This window comes from Stenella coeruleoalba (genome assembly GCF_951394435.1).
Source record: "Stenella coeruleoalba genome assembly, chromosome: 1".
Taxonomy (NCBI): domain Eukaryota; kingdom Metazoa; phylum Chordata; class Mammalia; order Artiodactyla; family Delphinidae; genus Stenella; species Stenella coeruleoalba.
The window spans coordinates 34545088-34564142 of NC_137169.1; the positions used below are offsets into that span (position 1 = coordinate 34545088).

Sequence of the window (19055 nt, forward strand, 5' to 3'; positions counted from 1 at the left end):
CCCGGGTCAGGTCGGGTAATCCCGGCTCAAGCGTCTGGCCGTGCCTTTCCTTCGGCCAGGACACTGTCCTGGAATTCGGGCCCGCCCGGGTTGCCGCCTCGTGAAAGTCACGTTCTCTCTGCCCGTCCTCTCGAGTACTCTATGGTTCTCGTGGTAACTCTAATTCTAGTTCCGGTCTCTATGGCGGCGGCGGAGGCAGGAACGGTTGCAGGTCGGCCGAATTAGCTGCCTAAGGGCCAATGACAGTGGAGGAGTGATAGAGTATTAGCCAGTAGAAGTCAAGAGTTGAGGTCAGGTGGTGAGATTGACAGCATTGCTGGCCAGTGAACGATCCTTGGGGCGGGTCGATCGCCGGGCTTATCCCGCCCGTCCCGCCATTCTCGCTAGTTCGATCGGTAGCGGGAGCGGAGAGCGGACCCCAGAGAGCCCTGTGCAGCCCCACCGCCGCCGCCGGCCTAGTTACCATCACATCCCGGGAGGAGCCGCAGCTGCCGCAGCCGGCCCCAGTCACCATCACCGCAACCATGAGCAGCGAGGCCGAGACCCAGCAGCCGCCCGCCGCCCCCCCCGCCGCCCCCGCCCTCAGCGCTGCCGACACCAAGCCCGGCACGACGGGCAGCGGCGCAGGGAGCGGCGGCCCGGGCGGCCTCACATCGGCGGCGCCTGCCGGCGGGGACAAGAAGGTCATCGGTAAGGACCGGACGGGGACGAGTGTGGGGCGGGAGGGAAGCTTGGCGGCGGAACCGTTACCCGAAGCGGGACGAGCCGGCGGGCGCGCGGCCGGCGGGGACCGACTCGGCGGCGCGCGGCCACCCCTCCCCCAGGCCCCCCCCATTCGCGGACGCCGGCCCGCCCGGTCCGCGTGCCCGAGGCGCGCCTGCGCCGCCTCCCGCGCCCCCTGCAGACCCCGCGCGGCCGCGCGCCCCTCCCCCTGGGCGGTCGCGCGCCGCCGACCGCGTGTGCGGCGGGGTCCCTCCCCTCGGCGCCTGCCCGCCCGCCGGCCGCGTGTGCTCGGGTCCGCACGCCGTTGTTGCGTCCCCCACCCGCTCCTTTCCGCGTGTACTCGGAGGGCGCGGCGCGCCGCCTACGCAGGCCGGAGTGGGCTGGGCGGCTTCCCTTTTCTCACGTGCTCGCCGCAGCGCCCGCCGCCCGCGGTCCCCGCGCACACCCAGCTCGGGCCCGCGCCCCGGGCCTCCGTAGCTGTGGGCTCACCCACGTGGACCGCGCGGCTGGCCGGCGGGCCCTGGAGAGAAAGGCTGTCAGGTGGCCGCTGACCGCCGCCGGGGAACGCGGGAGCCACCGGATGCTGATGCGTGGCGGTTTAAAAAAAAAAAAAAAGGATGTCTGGTAATTGTGGGGTTTTTTTTTTTTTTCTCCAGCAACGAAGGTTTTGGGAACAGTAAAATGGTTCAATGTAAGAAACGGATATGGTTTCATCAACAGGTGAGATGACCGCCGCTGAATCCTCGTGCTGTCTCTTGCATGCTCTGCCTCATCTGTAGGCTTTGCGGACTTAGGACTGTTGGAGCTTGTGTAGGTTGCCACCTCTGGTGTATTGTTAGTGGGATTTTGTTTTCCTTGGTGACTTGAAAGGATTAGTGGATCTAGAGATTGTCTTTGTTTTGCAGCTAAATGTTAATCTAAAGCTAACTTGAAAGGTACAAAGCGATTTAAAAGGCAAGCGGAGTGAGCCATCTCTTACCAGTTACGGTAAACTGAAAAAGCTAAGATCTGGTATAATTCCGTTAGGCTCAGGCCCACCACATTTTTATCTTCGTCATGCTTTTATACGTTACTGAAATTGGTATTTGAAAATGTGAGCCACTAATTATGTAGGTTATTTGCAACTTGTTAACCTCTAGAGGCAACGTGCTTTGATAATGCAAGTATGTCGTTTTGACTAAGGTTATAATTCCTTTGTTTAGTGTCCCACTATATGCTGTTTTACAATGCCTCTGATAAATTTCACGTTAGGGCTGTTTTGACAACAGTTGTTTTTATTTGCTCATACTGTAACATTTGGAAGAAAATGAATGGCCCGTTTCCTTTCCTCAATTTTTATTTCTCGTACTTCCTTGCCCCCAAATCGTACTTGCCAAAGCTTTGGTTGTAGCTTATTAGAGCGGTCTTAGTACGCGGTAACATTATTTTTCGTATTTGAAGGCAAAGCTACAAACTGCATCTTTAGGATTAATCCTTAGAGTTGTTTGTAGCTATAGTGATGGTAACAAGGGCACTTTACTCACAGTGCTCTTCATGGTCTCCTTGTCAGCCAGGCTTCATATCCAAGATGGCTGCCAAGGCAAGTAGTGCAGTTACAGGGGTGTAGAGCACTGTGCACGCTAACAGCAATATTGGCCTTACAGGTATGATACAGTCATCTCAGCATTTTCTGTCTTACATCCTTACTTACACTAGACGTTTGAAAGAACTTAAGAATAAGAAGTAACACCAGATGTTTCTGAAATGGGCACTACTGAAGGAAGCCAAATGGTCAAGATTAAGCTTAGACACAACTGGCTGGTGAAAAACCGTTAGTTACTCAACCATAAGGTATTGTGGAAGCGTTCAGAGCAAAAGAGATTGTAAGCATTTGATGGTCTGTTTTCCACGTTTGCAGTTGTGGGGAAACATTTTGTCTCTTCCAAAATCTTTAGGAATTTTCCAGACTGCCTTTGGGACAGGCCAAGGCCACATTTTTTTCATCAGTTTTTTGATAATGGGCTGCTAGTGAGGAAGGAAGGAAGGGAATGCTTTGATGCCAGTATTTGATCACTTTTTAGGTGATCTCTGAATTTGTTAGCATTTCCATTAGTATTTCAGTCTTACTCTGAGCTGCCTTATTGGCCTCACCCTTAAACCAGTGGTTTTCAAATTTAAGTGTGCTTACCTTGGAAGGGTAAAAATGCACATTCCTGAAATCTTCCTTCCCAGCTTGGATTCATTGGGTCTGGGGTACATTTTTAAGGAGAATTCCAGGTGATTGTGGCTTGTGGGCCTTACCTTGAGAGACACTGCTTTTGACCTTTGACCCAATGTGATAGGATATCACTGGTGTGCACATTAAGAGGGACTGTAATTTGCAGGCTTTTAAGTAGTTTGCTTTAGAAATATGTTTTTTGTTTTGCTGCATTTGTTAAGTGGACTTAGGTTATGATATTTTTCAAGTGAACAATTGATAATCCAAGATAAAAGTAGTTCCTCATATACTCTAAATTTTTATTCTGTAAGATACCATTCCTTGAATCTCTCTGTTCTGACTTGCAGTCAACTCATTTGGCTATCATACAGGGCAAGTTAAATGTAAGTTGGCGTTTGATGATGCTTTGTTTGGACTGTCTTAACTGCAAGTATTTTGTAACACTAACTGGTTGAGATGTGCTTTACATTTCTAAGACTGGTCGTTTCAATGAATGATTCAGACTTGAACAAGACACTGTAAAACCTAACAGCAGGTAAGTTCAGGAGAGGTTTACCTTACTTAAGGGAAAATGTATGTCTTAAAGAACTATAGTTCTGGAAGCTAGCAGGTGGTTCGGGGCTGGAGGCGCTTGGCTCTCCTGAGAGAGGAAGAGTGTGTGTCACACATGTGTACTGTTTCTGTGTAAATTAGAGGATGTAGTGTTGGGGATGATTGGTGTAGCTCTAATTTTAACCTCAGAATTCTATGAATTTTATATTTTAGGTTCTTAAAGTGTTTATAATTAAGATACATTTTTAATGTAAAATTTTCCTTTAAAGAAATGTATTTTTATTGTAAACATGTATTTCAGTCTGTGTTATTGCCTGCGATAATTGTTATAGCCTTGTTAGAATTATTTTTTAAAGGGTTTCGTTGTACGAAAGGTGCTAAATAAGAGTATAAAGATTTTAACACAGCAGAAATGTTGGTTTTATTTTGTTAGGCTGTATAGTCTAGGAATTCATTGTTATTCCTTTGTGTGCTGCGTCTGCAAAAGATAATTGGATTATGTGACTGGAGGCGTTTATTAACCCCCCAAAATTACTTTTCATTTTATGATAAACTTCACTCAAGACTATTGAAGATGGCATTAGAAGGATGCCACGGGGTCAGTGGTTTCAGGGTTTGATTCTCTGCTTTTAAATCTAGAAACTTGATGTTCTCTTTTGCTTCCAGGTGTTGAGGATTAATCTGTGCTCTCCAAACTTATGAAAGATTGGCATGGATCAGTAACAATTTATTTTTCAATAGGACATGCATCTTTTTATAGTGACCAGAATAGGAATACTTTTCTGTTATCCAGAGTACTTAAAAAGCTGAATTGTAAGGGTTGGGCAAGGTATTTGGAGCAAAAAGAATCAAACAGAGAAGAGATCACAAACTGGTGGCCTACCTGATCAGAGTATCTTCTTTTTTTAAGAGCTGTATTTTAGCTTTGGGGTCTTTAGTTCCATGGAAATGAAAATCAGCTGGTCATGAGTATTACGGCCTGTAAATGAGGCATGCATTCTCTTTTTACGACAGTCTATCAGGCTTAGTTCTCTCCTGTTGTTTGACTTCCCTTCCTATATGCATTTATGTGTATTACTTTTTACCCATGGTCTAGGATGATGTTTAATAAACCAAGACAGGGAAGGGCTTAGCTGTCCCTCCTTAGAAAAAATACTTAGTCATGGCTGTCAGGTTTAGTCTCCCTTTGCGGGGGCCCTACCTATTGGGGATTCCATGTGTATATAACTGATCCTTCATTATGGTGGTGATAAGAGTAGCTAATGTTTATCAAGTATTTATGCTAGAAACTATAGTAAATGGTTAAAATCAGCTAATGGATTTAATCCAACCTTTCAGGTAATAGGTACTATCCTGAAACAGAGGTTGAGTAAACTTGCCCCAGAAGTGTAGCTGCTAAGTGGCAGAGCTAGGATTTGAACTCTCTTTTCTGACAGTGGAGTTTGTGTGCGCTAACTCCTGTTATTGCTGTCTATGAAAACAGACCCTAGTCGTCTTCAGTTTGGTTGTTTCTACATGGTCTACATTTTCTACAGGTAATGGGGGCAGAAGTTATTCTTTACCATTGAAAGGTTCTTCTTAAATGATCTTAGCTTGTCACTAGAGCTGTATGCTACTAGTTCCCCAGATTTGAAAAGCTTTCTGCTTTTCACTGCCTGTTTCATATAGTTAGGGATTGCTATAATATAGTTCTAGTTCAGCATGCAGATTGTCTTTAGGAAGTAAAGGATTTGCTTAATACCTAATATTGGGAGGCAGTTAAGGAATTAAAAGAGAGTATTAGATCTTTATCTTTAAACTCATTCTGGTTTTATATGGTCTGTGAACCAAGAACAGGTTTTGCCTTTTTATAAGTGTTGTTAAAAAAGAGAAAAATATACAACAGTCTGTGACCCTACAAACCCTGTTAATTTTAACTTTATAGACCTGTGGAAAGATGATTGCCAAGTCTCTTGGGCTGTTAAAGTCAAACTGATCATAACTTGATCGCACAGTAAGAACCAAGAAATCATAGGTAGTCTGTAACCTAAATGAGTAAATGTTGTGGCACTAGGGAAGGCTTGAAGATTTGGTGGTGTGCTAAGGGAGGGATGGGGCGGGGTGGAAGGGGGTGGAGGCATAAAAAGACATACCTTCATTGTCCTACATTAGGAACTTTGAAGAGACTTCCATTTTCTTTAGATCCCTGCAGGATTTCTTTTTCTTCGGCATTCTCAACTTAAAATGGTATCCCCTTTTTTTCTGAAGTCTCTTGTTATCTGTGTGATTTCTTTTTCCTTGAAGTCACTGCTGGGTTATTTGCTGAATAAGAACAATGTTATGTTTCTAGATAGGTGAGAAAAGTATGTTTTCATTAAAAATTTTTTCAGTAGTAAATAATGATCTATTAATACGAAGAGGCGGAGTAGAAGAATACAGCAAAAAGAGTACACTTGACTGCAGGAGAATGGGAGGACTGGTGTGTGATACATGGAATGACACTGTTGGAATACTGTAAGTCTATGCTGTCCAATACAGTAGTAGGTACATGTGGCTATTAAGCATCTGAGAAACTGAATGTAAGATACTTTCAATGTTTTATGTTGACCATGTATGTTGAAATGATCAAATTAGTTTTACTTGTCTTTACTTTTTATTATGGCTACTAGAAAACAAACTTAGATGTTTGGCTTCACAAATAAGGTACTTTGCCCAAGATTATGTAGTTAGTAATGGGGATAGCCAGGATTCCAACCTTGGCTCCAGTGGTTCTGGTTAGGAGCTCTTAACCATTGTGTTCTATATCCCACCTTGCCCCTCTCTCCTCCTTCCTCTCTGATTAGTATGACTTAACATACTATAACATGTAGAAAACCACATTTGGTAATTCAGCTGCTGCCTTAGATTGAATAGTGGTGGCCTTCTAGATAGAAATCCTTGAGGATAGGCCACATCTTATTTTTATTTCTTGTGCTTAGCACAATGCCCAGATAGCTAACTAGCACAAGTAAATACCCAACAGTATTAAAGAATTGAATGAGGCCTTTGGGCTTGCTGTCCTTTCATCATCAGCCCAGTGGCTTCTGGTAGATTAGAGCTGGCTAATGTTAATGAATAGTAGACACTCAGTAGATACTTTAAAATTGAGCACCTACCATGTTCCTGTAGTATGCTGAGTGCTAGACAGAAGAATGGCAGCCTCTGTTTTCAGTGACTTGGCTCCATGGGGTTGGAGCTCATACTTTGGCTTGTGTCTAACCTTCCACCCTCGGTAAAGTATGGTAAAGGCAGAAGTATGCCTCTTGGTTCTCAGGAGGTAAGAGGCAGTGCTGGTGATGCCTCCATTCTCTCCTCATTGCATTAATAAATAGCTAAGGGTTAAAACATGCTTCTTGATGAGCCATTCTGGTCATCTTTAATTGCTGCTTTTCCCTCTTCAGTAAGATCTCTAGTAGCCATGACATGCCTTTTTTCCAGTATTACTGTAGATCAGGAGTCAAGAAACCCTCTCAGAACTGGTTTTATCTGGCTGGTGAGCAAAGAATGGTTTTTACATTTTTTAAGTGTTGAGGGGAGTGAGGGGGCAATATGCAGCAGAACCCTGGTCTAATTATACGAATAACTTTGTGTACTACAGGTAAGGATGTAGGGATGCTTGTTATTCATTGTTGTTCTCTCCCAGAATTGGAGAAACCATATGCTGTTATCTGCTTCTACAGCTGAAACATGTAAAGATTTCCAAACTGATCCTTTTTGAGTTTTCAACATGATAAAGCCCAGGGCCTGTGGAATCAAATTGTACCACTCTAAGCAGATGACCGCATACTTCATTTTCCTAATTTGTAGAACGGGGGGTTAATATAAAAGCATTTACCTTGGGATTGGTATGATCTAAAGAGTTAAAGCGCTTGGCACAGTATCTGGAACGTAAACCCTCTGCAGTGTAAGCTGTTAGGTGTCTAAGCTTTTCCCCTTTTGTGGGTGAAGAAAAAGATCCAGTTAGCAGGGGGCAGCTTTCCAAGGCTACACAGCTGTTAATAGTAGAATGAGGAGTAAAAATCAGGTTTCCTATTGGTAGTGCCTTGAACTTCTTGGTAGTCCTTTAACAAGTTGCAACTAGATTGATTTATTGCATCCATACTGTAGTATAATGGCTTGGCTAAAACTACATTTTTTGATCTGTCAAGTCTTTCCCTAAAATCTACATACTTTTTTTTTTGGCTGCATTGGTTCTTCATTGCTGCGCACAGACTTTCTCTAGTTGTGGCAAGCGGGGGCTACTTTTTGTTGCGGTGCATGGGCTTCTCATTGCTGTGGCTTCTCTTGTTGCGGAGCATGGGCTTTAGGCTTGCGGGCTTCAGTCGCTGTGGCTCGCAGGCTCTAGAGCTCAGGCTCAATAGTTGTGGTGCATGGGCTTAGTTACTCCGCAGCATGTGGGATCTTCCCAGACCAGGGCTCGAACCCATGTCCCCTGCATTGGCAGGCGGATTCTTAACCACTGCTCCACCAGGGAAGTCCCCTAAAATCTATATATCTTTTGACCATGATATATTTTCTTATAGACTGGTTTAGTGACAACAGAATAAATGAGTATCACCTTGTCTGGCATGACATCACTAGTGAACATATATTGGTTTCCACATAGCTCTGTACCCAGAAAACCTCTCCCTAATCTGTTTTCCAAGAGATGATTTATCTTGTGTGTACTACTTGTCTTGTACTATCTTTAAGATTGTCCTGACTGGAAAAGTAGTTTTGGTGAATTTTTTTAATACTCCTTTTACAACCCTGAAGTAAAATTCGTAGATAACTGCTTTTACTTCTTTTTATTGTGGTGTATAATATTTTCCATCTGTAAATGTCTATTTGCAACTACATTAGAAAAAATGTTGTATTGGCTACCCAGACACATGGGTAACATTATTGTCAGTAATGAAAAATCCCTCTCTTGAAAGCTGCATCTTTTAGGAAATTATAATGCATATTGAAACTGTAAAATACTATATTCAGAACTCAGTTAATTTACACATGAAAGTCCAGTACCAAATATCCTTTACCTAGTCATCTGGCAAGTCTTACACCCTTCACTCCCTTTAATGGAAGTAGTACCCCCTGTCTTTGGAACAGCCTTAGAGCTTGAAATTCAGTCGTCGTGTAGCTGGCTCGCTCTCTCTCTCTCTCTCTGTCTCTCTGTGTGAGTGTGTGTGTGTGATCGATCCTGTTTCCGTAAATTGAATGTCCTCATGTTATGATAATCCAAGCTATATGGATTCTTTGGTGCATACATTGCTCCATGGATCAGCAAGGAGCCAACAGTCAGTAAACCAGTCAGGCTAGTTCATTGTAACCTTTGTTCCTTTTGTCATTAAACACTAGAACTACTATTGAGTCCTTTCTCAACTCTGACCTACTGACAATAGGGTAGGGTAAATCAATAAAGGTCTAGAAATGTTGTTGCTCCTCCAGTGCTTCTTTTTGTTCATAGTATCATCACCCTGACCTCCAGTCTCTAAGCTAAAAATTCAGATCATTCACCACTGGCCCCTGACTTCTAGCCTCCATTCATCCACAGAGTTTTTCCCATATTAATTCAAGAACGATATCTCAAGTCTACTTCCTCATACACAGCCCCTTAGTCCAGGCCTCCGTCAGTCCTAGTCTGGACTTCTGGTGTAGCTTTTATAACTAACAGGTCTCCTCTTGGCTTCAAACTTTCCGTAATAGCAACCATTTTTTAACACCTAATAATTTATCGTGTTCTAATTTATCTAATAATTTATATGTCCACTACATAAAAGCGTTTACTGGCTTCTCTACCTACATGATGATTTAGCCCATATTCACCCTTCCACACAGCCACAGCCCTAGCCATATTCTAGGTTGAACCCAATTTGCACTTAATTTGCTCATTGTTGGTTTTACCATGTCCATGACCTCTCCACCTGGAACATCTTTCTCATTTTCCAGTAAACTCCTTTAAGACTTAGGGCAAATGTTGCCTCCTTTAATAGCCACTTGTAAAGTCCTGAAGCAAATATTTCAACCATATTTGTTTAGGAACAGACTAAAGATTGGTGTCAAATGGTGTCATATGAAGTGAAAAAGGGGGTCGTGTGTGCTAGTAAAAAGTTTCATTCATCTTCACCTCCTTAGTTCTCCAGCATAAACAATGCTTGCCGTGTGAATGATGTCAGTATTGGTGGTGTTCGTATTTGTACTTCATTGTGATCTTGTCCCTCTATTTTAATCAGTACTTTATTTTTAAGAGCAGCTTAGGTTCATGGCTAAGTTGAGCAGAAAATACATAGTTCCCATGTACCCCAGGCTTACACATTGCACCCATGACATCCCCCACTATACTGTACCAAAGGGATACATTTGTTACAATCGATAAATCTACACAGACGCATCATTATCATTCAAAGTCCATAGTTTACATTTAGGGCTCATTCCTGGTATTGTACATTCTGTGGTCATCTTTATGATCCTCAAGGAAAGTTGGGAATTGGAAATGGTAAAAAGGAAATGATTGAGGATGAAGTGAGAAAGTAGGAAGCTAGTAATTAATGGAAGAGAATATGTTCATGATCTCTCCTACTTGAGTTAGTAACCGTGCTCTTAGAGGTAGGAGTGGGTTGTGCAGGAACGCTGTTCAGTAGGATGAGGAGTGACAGAATGTGTGTTGCTAGTCACTTCTATCCTCTTAATAGCTTAGTAGGTCACACTTTATTAGTCTTTAATCCTTCTAAGGTAGATGGTGAGAGTTATTAGCAAAACCATCGTGGCTTACTGGTTGTGTTTTTGTTTTGTTTCTTAATTTCCTAATGGCTGGTTGGCAGCCGAGAAAGTCTCTAAAAAGGGGAGGGGAGTGCAGAAAGGACCAAGTGTATTCTTAATCTTTGGCAACATGAAATGTAGTGTTCAATTTTATAACTTGTTCAACTTGGTTCTGTCTTATAGGAATGACACCAAGGAAGATGTATTTGTACACCAGGTGAGTGCTCGTGTGGGTATTTACCCTTCTGGCTCAAGGCTTGTGGGAAGAAAAGGGTGGATATCTTGTCAACTACTGTTCCTTGCAAAAAGGTTAAGTCCAGTCACCAAACAATTTAGTTCCCACAGGAAGAGGGGTAGTACAGCTTAAATGTGTACATTGAAACATTATGTTGGCAGTTTACTTAATTAAAATAGGTGTTTCACATTGGTATTTTGTTAATGGCTATAGCTTTTTTAAATGTTGAATCTGCTCTACTTGTTACACTAAATTTTGAAACCTAATTTCAGATGAACTGAAAACCTCCATTAATCTAAACTTGAACTAATACCATTGCTATAGGTATACAGAAACTTTGACAAGATGCTGTTAGAATTACCTCTATGGTAAGGACAAATAACAGTAATCCTGGGAGAAATCGGCCAAAGTTGCAAAATATATTAATTTGAAATGAATGTTGAAAAACTGGCAAACGTAGCATAGGTCCTTCTGTTATAACAGGATAGGTGCTACATGCTAAACTTCCCCCACAAGTACCATTTAAGGAAAATATTTTGGAAAATGCTTAAACATTAAGGAGTTTATTGTTAAAGTAAGCCACTGCCAAATGAACACTAATATTTCAACCTTAAGTATATCATAGGCCCCACTGGACTTAATTATCCTCATAGGAATGCAGTGGGTAGGAAAAATGTTTATAAATGTGTACTTTTGTGTACTCTGCAGTTTTTGTTTTTGTTTTTGTTTTTGTTTTTTTTACTAAGACTGTTGAAATATTGTCAACTTGTATTGAAAATCACTCTAAGAACTTTTTAACCACTATACTGTAATGTAGACATCAAAAGACAAAGTCAGTCTACACATGCCTTTATTCAGGGAGGTATGAGCTTGGCTGTCAGCATACTTCATAGGAAGGGCTGTCTTAGGTTGGTGTTTTGTAGCTCTCTGAAGTGCCCTGTACAGCACTCAGTGGCAATCAAGGGGGGAGCCAGATCAATTTCTAGATACATCAGAAGCCCTGTCCAGTAATCACTGGGTCAAACATAAGCATGGAAACTTTTAAATTCTAAACAAATATAGGACTGCTCAGGCAAGGTGTTATATTAAGACAAATGTTTATTTTATAAAATTGAATACCAACACTTAATCTGTTCCTTACTTCCCTTTTGCATGTTCAAAGGAATTTGCAGAATTAGGTACAAGAGACAGCAAGCTTGCCAGTCTTGCTGCCCGTCAGCAACAGTAAAGGGTTTGGGAAGATTGGGGAGGGCGTTGAAAATGCTGACCAAAATAAGAGTTTGGGATTTTAATTACCCATACTTGTGCTATCCCCTATGACTGCAGATAATTGAGTTATATGAAAGGTATGAAAACTTTGTGACAGTTTAGATGACAGATGAAATTAATTATTTGGCTGAATGCATATCACCCGCTTGTACCAACCCACAAGGTGTCACCAATATGCTTTCCTCTTTATTTTGGAGGTGGTTTCAACATTTAGTTGTTTCTTAGGACTTTGGCTGCTCAGGTCTTGGTGGTGTATCAAGGAGACTGCAGTTCTGGGCAACTTAGCTTAATTGGCTTCAGATTTGTTGGTTGTCCTGCCTCCTCTGGAATGGAAATGCATGAGTGATCCTGTAATGGATACCGCTGTGATGTAGTAGAATGAACATGGGATTTGGAGTCCCAAGACCTGGATTTAGAAAAGTCCATACTCTGCCACTTATTAGCTGTGTGACCTTGGGCAAGTCACCTAACTTTTTAAAGCCTGTTTATTACCTTGAAAGAGGAATAATAATGCCTCACACCATCTGTCATAATGAGATTGAGTGGGTAATGTGCAGAAGAACTTTATGGAAGTACTACAAACGTGAGATATTATTCTTCCCCTTTAACTTTGTCGTAGAAGTCTGGAGAACAAGTAACAATGTGAGATTTAATGTATTCTGGGGAGGTAATAACCAACTGTCCCAGGCAGTCGGAATATTAAAAGTGGCATAGTTAATTCATGTGAATTGCATTTCCATCGAAGTATTACCACAGTCAGGTTGGAAGGGATTTTGGTTGACATTTGTAATTGAGTTTGATACGGTAACACAGGGACAAAGTTGGTTTGGTCAACTTTGAAGCATGCAAAACTAAACTCGCCTGTCATCTAAACTGGCCCTGTGTGGGGCTAGCTTCTACTATTAAGTGCAGTCTTTGGGGATAGATGGATATCCTCATTTTGTTCAAAGCTACATATAATGCTTTTGCAAAAAGCATTTTTAAATATATATATAGTGTCTGTCTTGAGTGTTAAATTACTTGTTTTAGTTTGGAAAATAGTGGTAAAATGCTGGGGCCTTGTAAGATTGGAGTATTTTGGTTGAGGTTGGGGGTAGCATTGGTCCCTGTTTTCCTAAATTTATTGATGGTTTGGTCTTATTTAAAGCTAATTTTAAGTGTATATCCAAGCTAAAATATTGTTGACTCTGGTACATTTTAAATGAAAAAGCACATTATTCTCCCCTGTTAATCTATTTTTGGAATGTGATATTACTAGACTGCCATAAAGAAGAATAACCCCAGGAAGTACCTTCGCAGTGTAGGAGATGGAGAGACTGTGGAGTTTGATGTTGTTGAAGGAGAAAAGGTGAGGATGCTTTTTGTGTAAAGGTTTGACTTCAGTATGGAAATATTTTGGAGATCTCATCCATTAGGATGGTGGCTCTAATGTGGATGGATGGGTCAGGTGACCACTTGAACACAGGTGCATCAATCCTAATGTGCTGGCTGCAGTTAGAGGGCTATCTCTTCAGAACAGTGAGGAACTAATATTTAATCATTTCTATGCACCCCTGGCCACAGAGACCCTTTTTTATTTGCTTTGTGTAAGTTTTGTTAAGTGTACTTAATTCCATTGTCACTATCAATATATGATGGCTTTTGTAGGGTGCGGAGGCAGCAAATGTTACAGGCCCTGGTGGAGTTCCAGTACAAGGCAGTAAATATGCAGCAGACCGTAACCATTATAGACGCTATCCACGTCGCAGGGGTCCTCCACGCAATTACCAGCAGAATTACCAGAATAGTGAGAGTGGGGAAAAGAATGAGGGATCGGAGAGTGCTCCTGAAGGCCAGGCCCAACAGCGCCGGCCCTACCGCAGGCGAAGGTTCCCACCTTACTACATGCGGAGACCCTATGGGCGTCGACCACAGTATTCCAACCCTCCTGTGCAGGGAGAAGTGATGGAGGTAAATGTGATTTTATTTATTTTTAACTGCCGTGGTATTCAGACTTCTGTCTGGTTGGGTTTTTACTGGTCCATATTGGCTTGATTTCCATTGCCTTTTCAGGGTGCTGACAACCAGGGTGCAGGAGAACAAGGTAGACCAGTGAGACAGAATATGTATCGGGGTTATAGACCACGATTCCGCAGGTATGGTTTGTATTTTAAAAGTTCTCAAGCATGTATTAGGACTCAGCAGCATCATGCTTCTTCTGCAGGCTTTTTCAGTCGTTTATCTGTTAACACTTCACATTTTCTTTCATCAGATACCTAAGAGAGGAACCTGAAGTCAGTTATCTTTGAGAATGTGTTCTTTGCATCTTTGCTGGCACTGGTTAAAAACACCTTTATAGATGTGGTCTACTTTATGCAGTTGGTTTTGTTGTTGTTTTTCTCTAATGAGGGTATGGAATTTCACATGTTCTGTCCTTTAACAGGTAAGAAAATAGTAGTTTAAACTGCATTGTATTATAACTTTAAAACCTGGTTCATTGGGAGGGAGAAAGGTAAAAGGTAAGCATATCTTTTTAACAGAGGGTATTTAAATATTAGAGTATAGAGTAATTAGGGAAGAGCTCCATGAGCCAGACACGTTTATACATATATGTAGCACACTGAGGCAGTGTTCCCAGTCCCACGATGTTAGGATCGACTGGTGTAGCAGTTATTTCTTTTAAGGGTCTTAGAGCATTGAGTCTCCAGATGTGATCCCTAAGACTAACAGGTAGTATACTATTTTCAACCTAGACATAGTTACCTTGTTGAAATACTACAAATAATCACAATATGTTTTAAAATAGTGATAATGTTTATCTGTGATAGTGATAAATGGTCTAAAATAGGCTTTCATGGCAGTCTATCCATTTAAATTCCAAGAGCAGAATCCTTGGTCTACTTTTTCTTACATTGTAGAGCTGCTGAAATTTTCTACCTAGTTTCATTGGTGTTCTTTAAAATAGCATATGAATTTTTGTTGTCAAGTGCTTCTGTTTTACTGTTTGCCTTTTGGTTTAAGTTAGACTAAATGGTCTCATTTGAATGAATAGACTAGTATTACAGTGTCAGATAATTGCTATGGTGAGATAGATAGATAAGGTAGATAGATTGATTTGCCTTAAAGTATCAAGGAACGCAGGGCTTTCCAAACTATTTAGCCAGGAATTTTTTGTTCAGATGAGTAGTAGATGACACATGCCACTTATAATCCATGGGGTGAAATTCTGATTGATGCAGATCCAAGAGCAAATTGTAAGAAATCTGAGACCAATATAGCAGGAGTTTTGCTGAGAAGGAGTCAGGTGAGGTGGCAATAAAGGGAAATGTGTCGTCAAGAAAGGATTTTTTTGTTTGAGAAATAAGAGCATACTTGTAGGCTGGAAAATATAGTAAAAGAGGACAGTTGTCAGGGAAGTAACTGCTAGAACTGTCTTCAGTTAGGATAGGATTTGGTCCACAAATAGTGGGTTAGTCTTTTGCTAGAAACCATGGACATTGCATGTGTAAGAAGCCAGAGTATATGGGCCCCGGTATGTTAGTGAAGTCAAAAGGAGAGAGGGGTGAGAGAGGTTTGGGGAGTTTGGGACAAAGATGTGAAATTATCTCTAGAAGAGAAATAGGGGAAATCAAATAATAGTGTTTACAAATTTAAAGTGGGTCCACCCAACATGGTTGTACTTTTCCAGCCATTTTGAGCCCCAGCCTCAGATTAGGCATAGAGTTAGATTTGTTCAGCATTTGTCTACCCAAAGATGACTGAGTTTGAGATCGGTTGTAGTGATTAATGGTGGACTTTATACTTGGAGAAAGAGGGGAGAAACAGATTAAGGAAGAGTAAGTGACAGAATGAGTGATGGGATCATTGGATTATAGGTCCTAGTGGAAATAGAGTGCGAGAACAAGACACCTGGAATAAACCGGGAAAATAAGTAAGGGGTGATTAGAGAGTGGAATGCTTGAAGTTGAGAAAACCTAGGTAGCAAACAAGAATTGGATGGGAAGTAAAGAATCTGAAAGCCCATATTATTTGGGACTGTCATGATAATTACAACAGGAAAAGTGTAGTAAATGGAATATGGCATAACATAAGATTTGAAAGCTTGGGGTTTTAGAATTCACTTTAGAAGCCGCAGTGTTAGGGGTGGGACAGCCGCCACTTGAAGGCTACGGGGAAAGACAGGGCAGTTTTGCCGAAGACTGGTCGTGAGTTCACAAAATGTGGGGAAACGGTTTCAGGAGAAGGGGTGGGGGGTGGGATTGGGAGAGGTAGGTGGGAGATTGGAGGGGTTAGAGGTGAAAAATAGAATGTACGGATCTAAATAGGAAATTAGAGCTTATTTTGACCTATAATATTTATGGTATAGAAGGATGTTATTAATCTTGGTGTTCATTTAAAGCATGCAAGTGACTGGTATTTAGTATATTCACAAAGTCACGCAGCCATTACCACCGTCTAATTCCAGACATTTTCATCACCGCCACGCTCCCACCAGTCCGCCACCCCCAAAGTTCTGTATTCATTAATAGTCACTCTCCATTCCCCTCTGCCCCAGCCCTTGGCTACCACTAATGTGCTTTCCCTGTCTCTGGATTTGCCTATTTCGGGTATTTCTGTGTCTGGCTTTCAATTCACATATTTTTAAGGTCATCCATGTTGCATGTATCGGTACTTGATTTCTTTTTATGACCAAGTCATGTTCTATTGTATGAATATCACATTTTATTCTTCATTAACCAGTTGATGGGCATTTGGGTTTCTTTTTTTGTTGTGAATAATACAGTAATCACATAATGGACACTGTTTTGGCTATAGACCCAGGAGTAGAACCGCTGGGTCATATAGTAACTCTGACATTTGTTGCCAAGCTGTTTTGCAAAGCTGCTGCACCATTTTATATTCCCAGCAGCAATGTATTGAGGGTTTGTTTCTTCACATCCTCCCCAACATGGTTATTTTTCAGCCTTTGGATTATGACTATCCTAGTGGGTATGAAGTGGGTTTGATTTGCCTTTCCCAGTGACTAATGGTTGTTGTGTACTTTCATTTCTATGAAGAGAGCATCTCTTCTTTGGTTTTGACTTCCTGCATTTTTAGCAAGTGTTCATCTGTAAAGGATAGTTAGCACTTGTTCCCAAACCTGGTTACCTTAAAGCCCATGTTTTTAAAGGACATCAAGGTGTTGGTAGTGTTGTACCACCTTTAGTCCTTTCATGGCTAACTTTGTAATAGATTATACTATGGGTAAAAGCTTACGAGACTATTAAAACCAGTTTTAAGCGTTCATCTTCCAGTTTATACTTCCAAATCCTTTTCCCAAGTCATACTCAATTTGTGAAATAAAAGCCACATTTGCTCTTTTGATTTTGCTAAATTGCCTGCAGACCACTTGATAAACAGAAAGGCCAGATGTGTTAATACTGGTGGCTAGGTTAAAGAAAGAAGGTTTTATCATTGCAAGTTTGCACAATGTTCATTCCAGGGGCCCTCCTCGCCAAAGACAGCCCAGAGAGGACGGCAATGAAGAAGATAAGGAAAATCAAGGAGATGAGACCCAAGGTCAGCAGCCACCTCAACGTCGGTACCGCCGCAACTTCAATTACCGACGCAGACGCCCAGAAAACCCTAAACCACAAGATGGCAAAGAGACAAAAGCAGCCGATCCACCAGCTGAGAATTCGTCCGCTCCCGAGGCTGAGCAGGGCGGGGCTGAGTAAATGCCGGCTTACCATCTCTACCATCATCCGGGTAAGTAAGCGTAGATAGCCTTCTGGCCTCTGAGCAGTCATGAGTGGTGTCCATTAATGAAAGAGGAAAGAACCCAGTTCATCAGGTAAGGTAAGCCACTTAAACATACAATATCCTCTACCCAAACTAATCATAACATGACCTGAATGTCCCATTTTGGTAACGGGGCGTATCAGAGCCATACTTTGGCTCACTAACACTTGGAGGCCTAGCTTTACATTGTATCTTGATGTGAGAGCCTTTTGTCAACCTTTTTGGATGATTTTGCCAGTAAGCAGAGGAAAGTCTTGCTAACCTTACCATAACAGGTAATGTTAATTACATTGCATTATTTTTCATTTTTCAAAAATAAGTGGGATAGCTACTAGGATTAATACCCTAGGTGATAGTGACCAATATGGTTGGTCTCTTTGGGAAAAGTGACAACTTTGGCATTGTATCATCAATTCCAAAATCAAGGGATTCCCTTTTTACTTGATTCTAGGAGGCATGTGGCACTAGAATTATTATTTTCAGCCACTGATACTTTTTTTCCCCTCTGTACTATTTTCTGAGTGTCAAAAGGTCATCCAGAACCTAGGAGTAACCATTCTTGTTACACAGCAGGGTCCACCCCTGTTATGAATTGCTGTGTTAAGATAAACCAGTGTGAGATTTGTTAATGCCTTCCCTACTTAGCTTATTTGAATCTGGAGCAGTTTGGTATACTAAAAGAAAATTGCAGTGAACTGCGCAAGATAATTTTAAAACTTTTTTTCTTTTACAGTTTAGTCATCCAACAAGAAGAAATGAGTACGAAATTCCAGCAATAAGAAATGAACAAAAGATTGGAGCTGAAGACCTTAAGTGCTTGCTTTTTGCCTGTTGACCAGATAACTAGAACTATCTGCATTATCTATGCAGCATGGGGTTTTTATTATTTTTACCTAAAGACGTCTCTTTTTGGTAATGACAAACGTGTTTTTTAAAAAAAATAAAAAAGCCTGGTTTTTCTCAATACACCTTTAAAGGTTTTTAAATTGTTTCATATCTGGTCAAGTTGAGATTTTTAAGAACCTCATTTTTAATTTGTAATAAAAGTTTACAGCTTGATTTTTTCAAAAAAGTCAACAAACTGCAAGCACCTGTTAATAAAGGTCTTAAATAATTGTCTTTGTGTATATTTCTGCCTTGTTTCATTTTAGTTTATAAGTACTTTCTGGTTATAGGATCCTTATTAGCTTAAATCTATCTGTAGATAGGTGGTATTCATTGGTATTTACTCAGGAAATTTTTCAAAATGTGTAATCCTTTATTGAGTAGCATGCCTGTGGGCCCGTACTGAAAATTAGAAAGTATTTACTATGGTAATATGGCCATTTTCCTTTCTGTGAGCTGCTTTTACTGGGAGACAGTGGTAAAGGAGAAGAGAGAGGGCATGGTCTGGTGGAGACTAACTGGACTCTAATCCTTGGAAGCCATTTATTTGTGCCCTACTGTGAGTTACTTCAGCCTGTGGATTGAAGGATACCCACCTTAGTTATCAGATGCCTGCCACAGAGACTGGTGTACTTGGTTAACACAGCTCCTTTGCTTGGGCACAAATAATGCAATGCT

At 41.4% G+C, this 19055-nt stretch overlaps 1 protein-coding gene across 3 annotated transcripts; it reads left to right on the forward strand.

Annotated features, from left to right (window-relative positions):
* The first annotated feature begins 361 nt into the window (after window positions 1-361).
* On the forward strand, window positions 362-18621 carry YBX1 (Y-box binding protein 1). Of its 3 annotated transcripts, none has more exons than XM_079901562.1 (8): window positions 362-690; window positions 1380-1443; window positions 10412-10445; window positions 12991-13080; window positions 13380-13682; window positions 13785-13876; window positions 17143-17459; window positions 18226-18621. In XM_079901562.1, the coding sequence occupies exons 1-7, from the start codon at window positions 525-527 to the stop codon at window positions 17426-17428; spliced, it is 1035 nt and encodes a 344-aa protein (XP_079757688.1). In that variant the 5' UTR covers window positions 362-524; the 3' UTR covers window positions 17429-17459; window positions 18226-18621. The 3 variants fall into 3 exon arrangements, with proteins under 3 accessions (XP_079757688.1, XP_079757686.1, XP_079757687.1); XM_079901560.1 differs by having other exon boundaries at window positions 368-690; window positions 13785-13872; window positions 17194-17459; XM_079901561.1 differs by lacking the exons at window positions 362-690; window positions 1380-1443 and adding an exon at window positions 5609-5965 and having other exon boundaries at window positions 13785-13872; window positions 17194-17459.
* The last annotated feature ends 434 nt before the right edge of the window (window positions 18622-19055 follow it).

Bases quoted from the DNA above. Each gene is read 5' to 3' on its own strand.
- YBX1 (XM_079901560.1), top strand. From the start codon at position 525: ATGAGCAGCGAGGCCGAGACCCAGCAGCCGCCCGCCGCCCCCCCCGCC. The intron at 691-1,379 runs GTAAGGACCGGA...TTTTTTCTCCAG, and splicing joins CGGGGACAAGAAGGTCATCG to CAACGAAGGTTTTGGGAACA. The intron at 1,444-10,411 runs GTGAGATGACCG...TCTGTCTTATAG, and splicing joins GGATATGGTTTCATCAACAG to GAATGACACCAAGGAAGATG.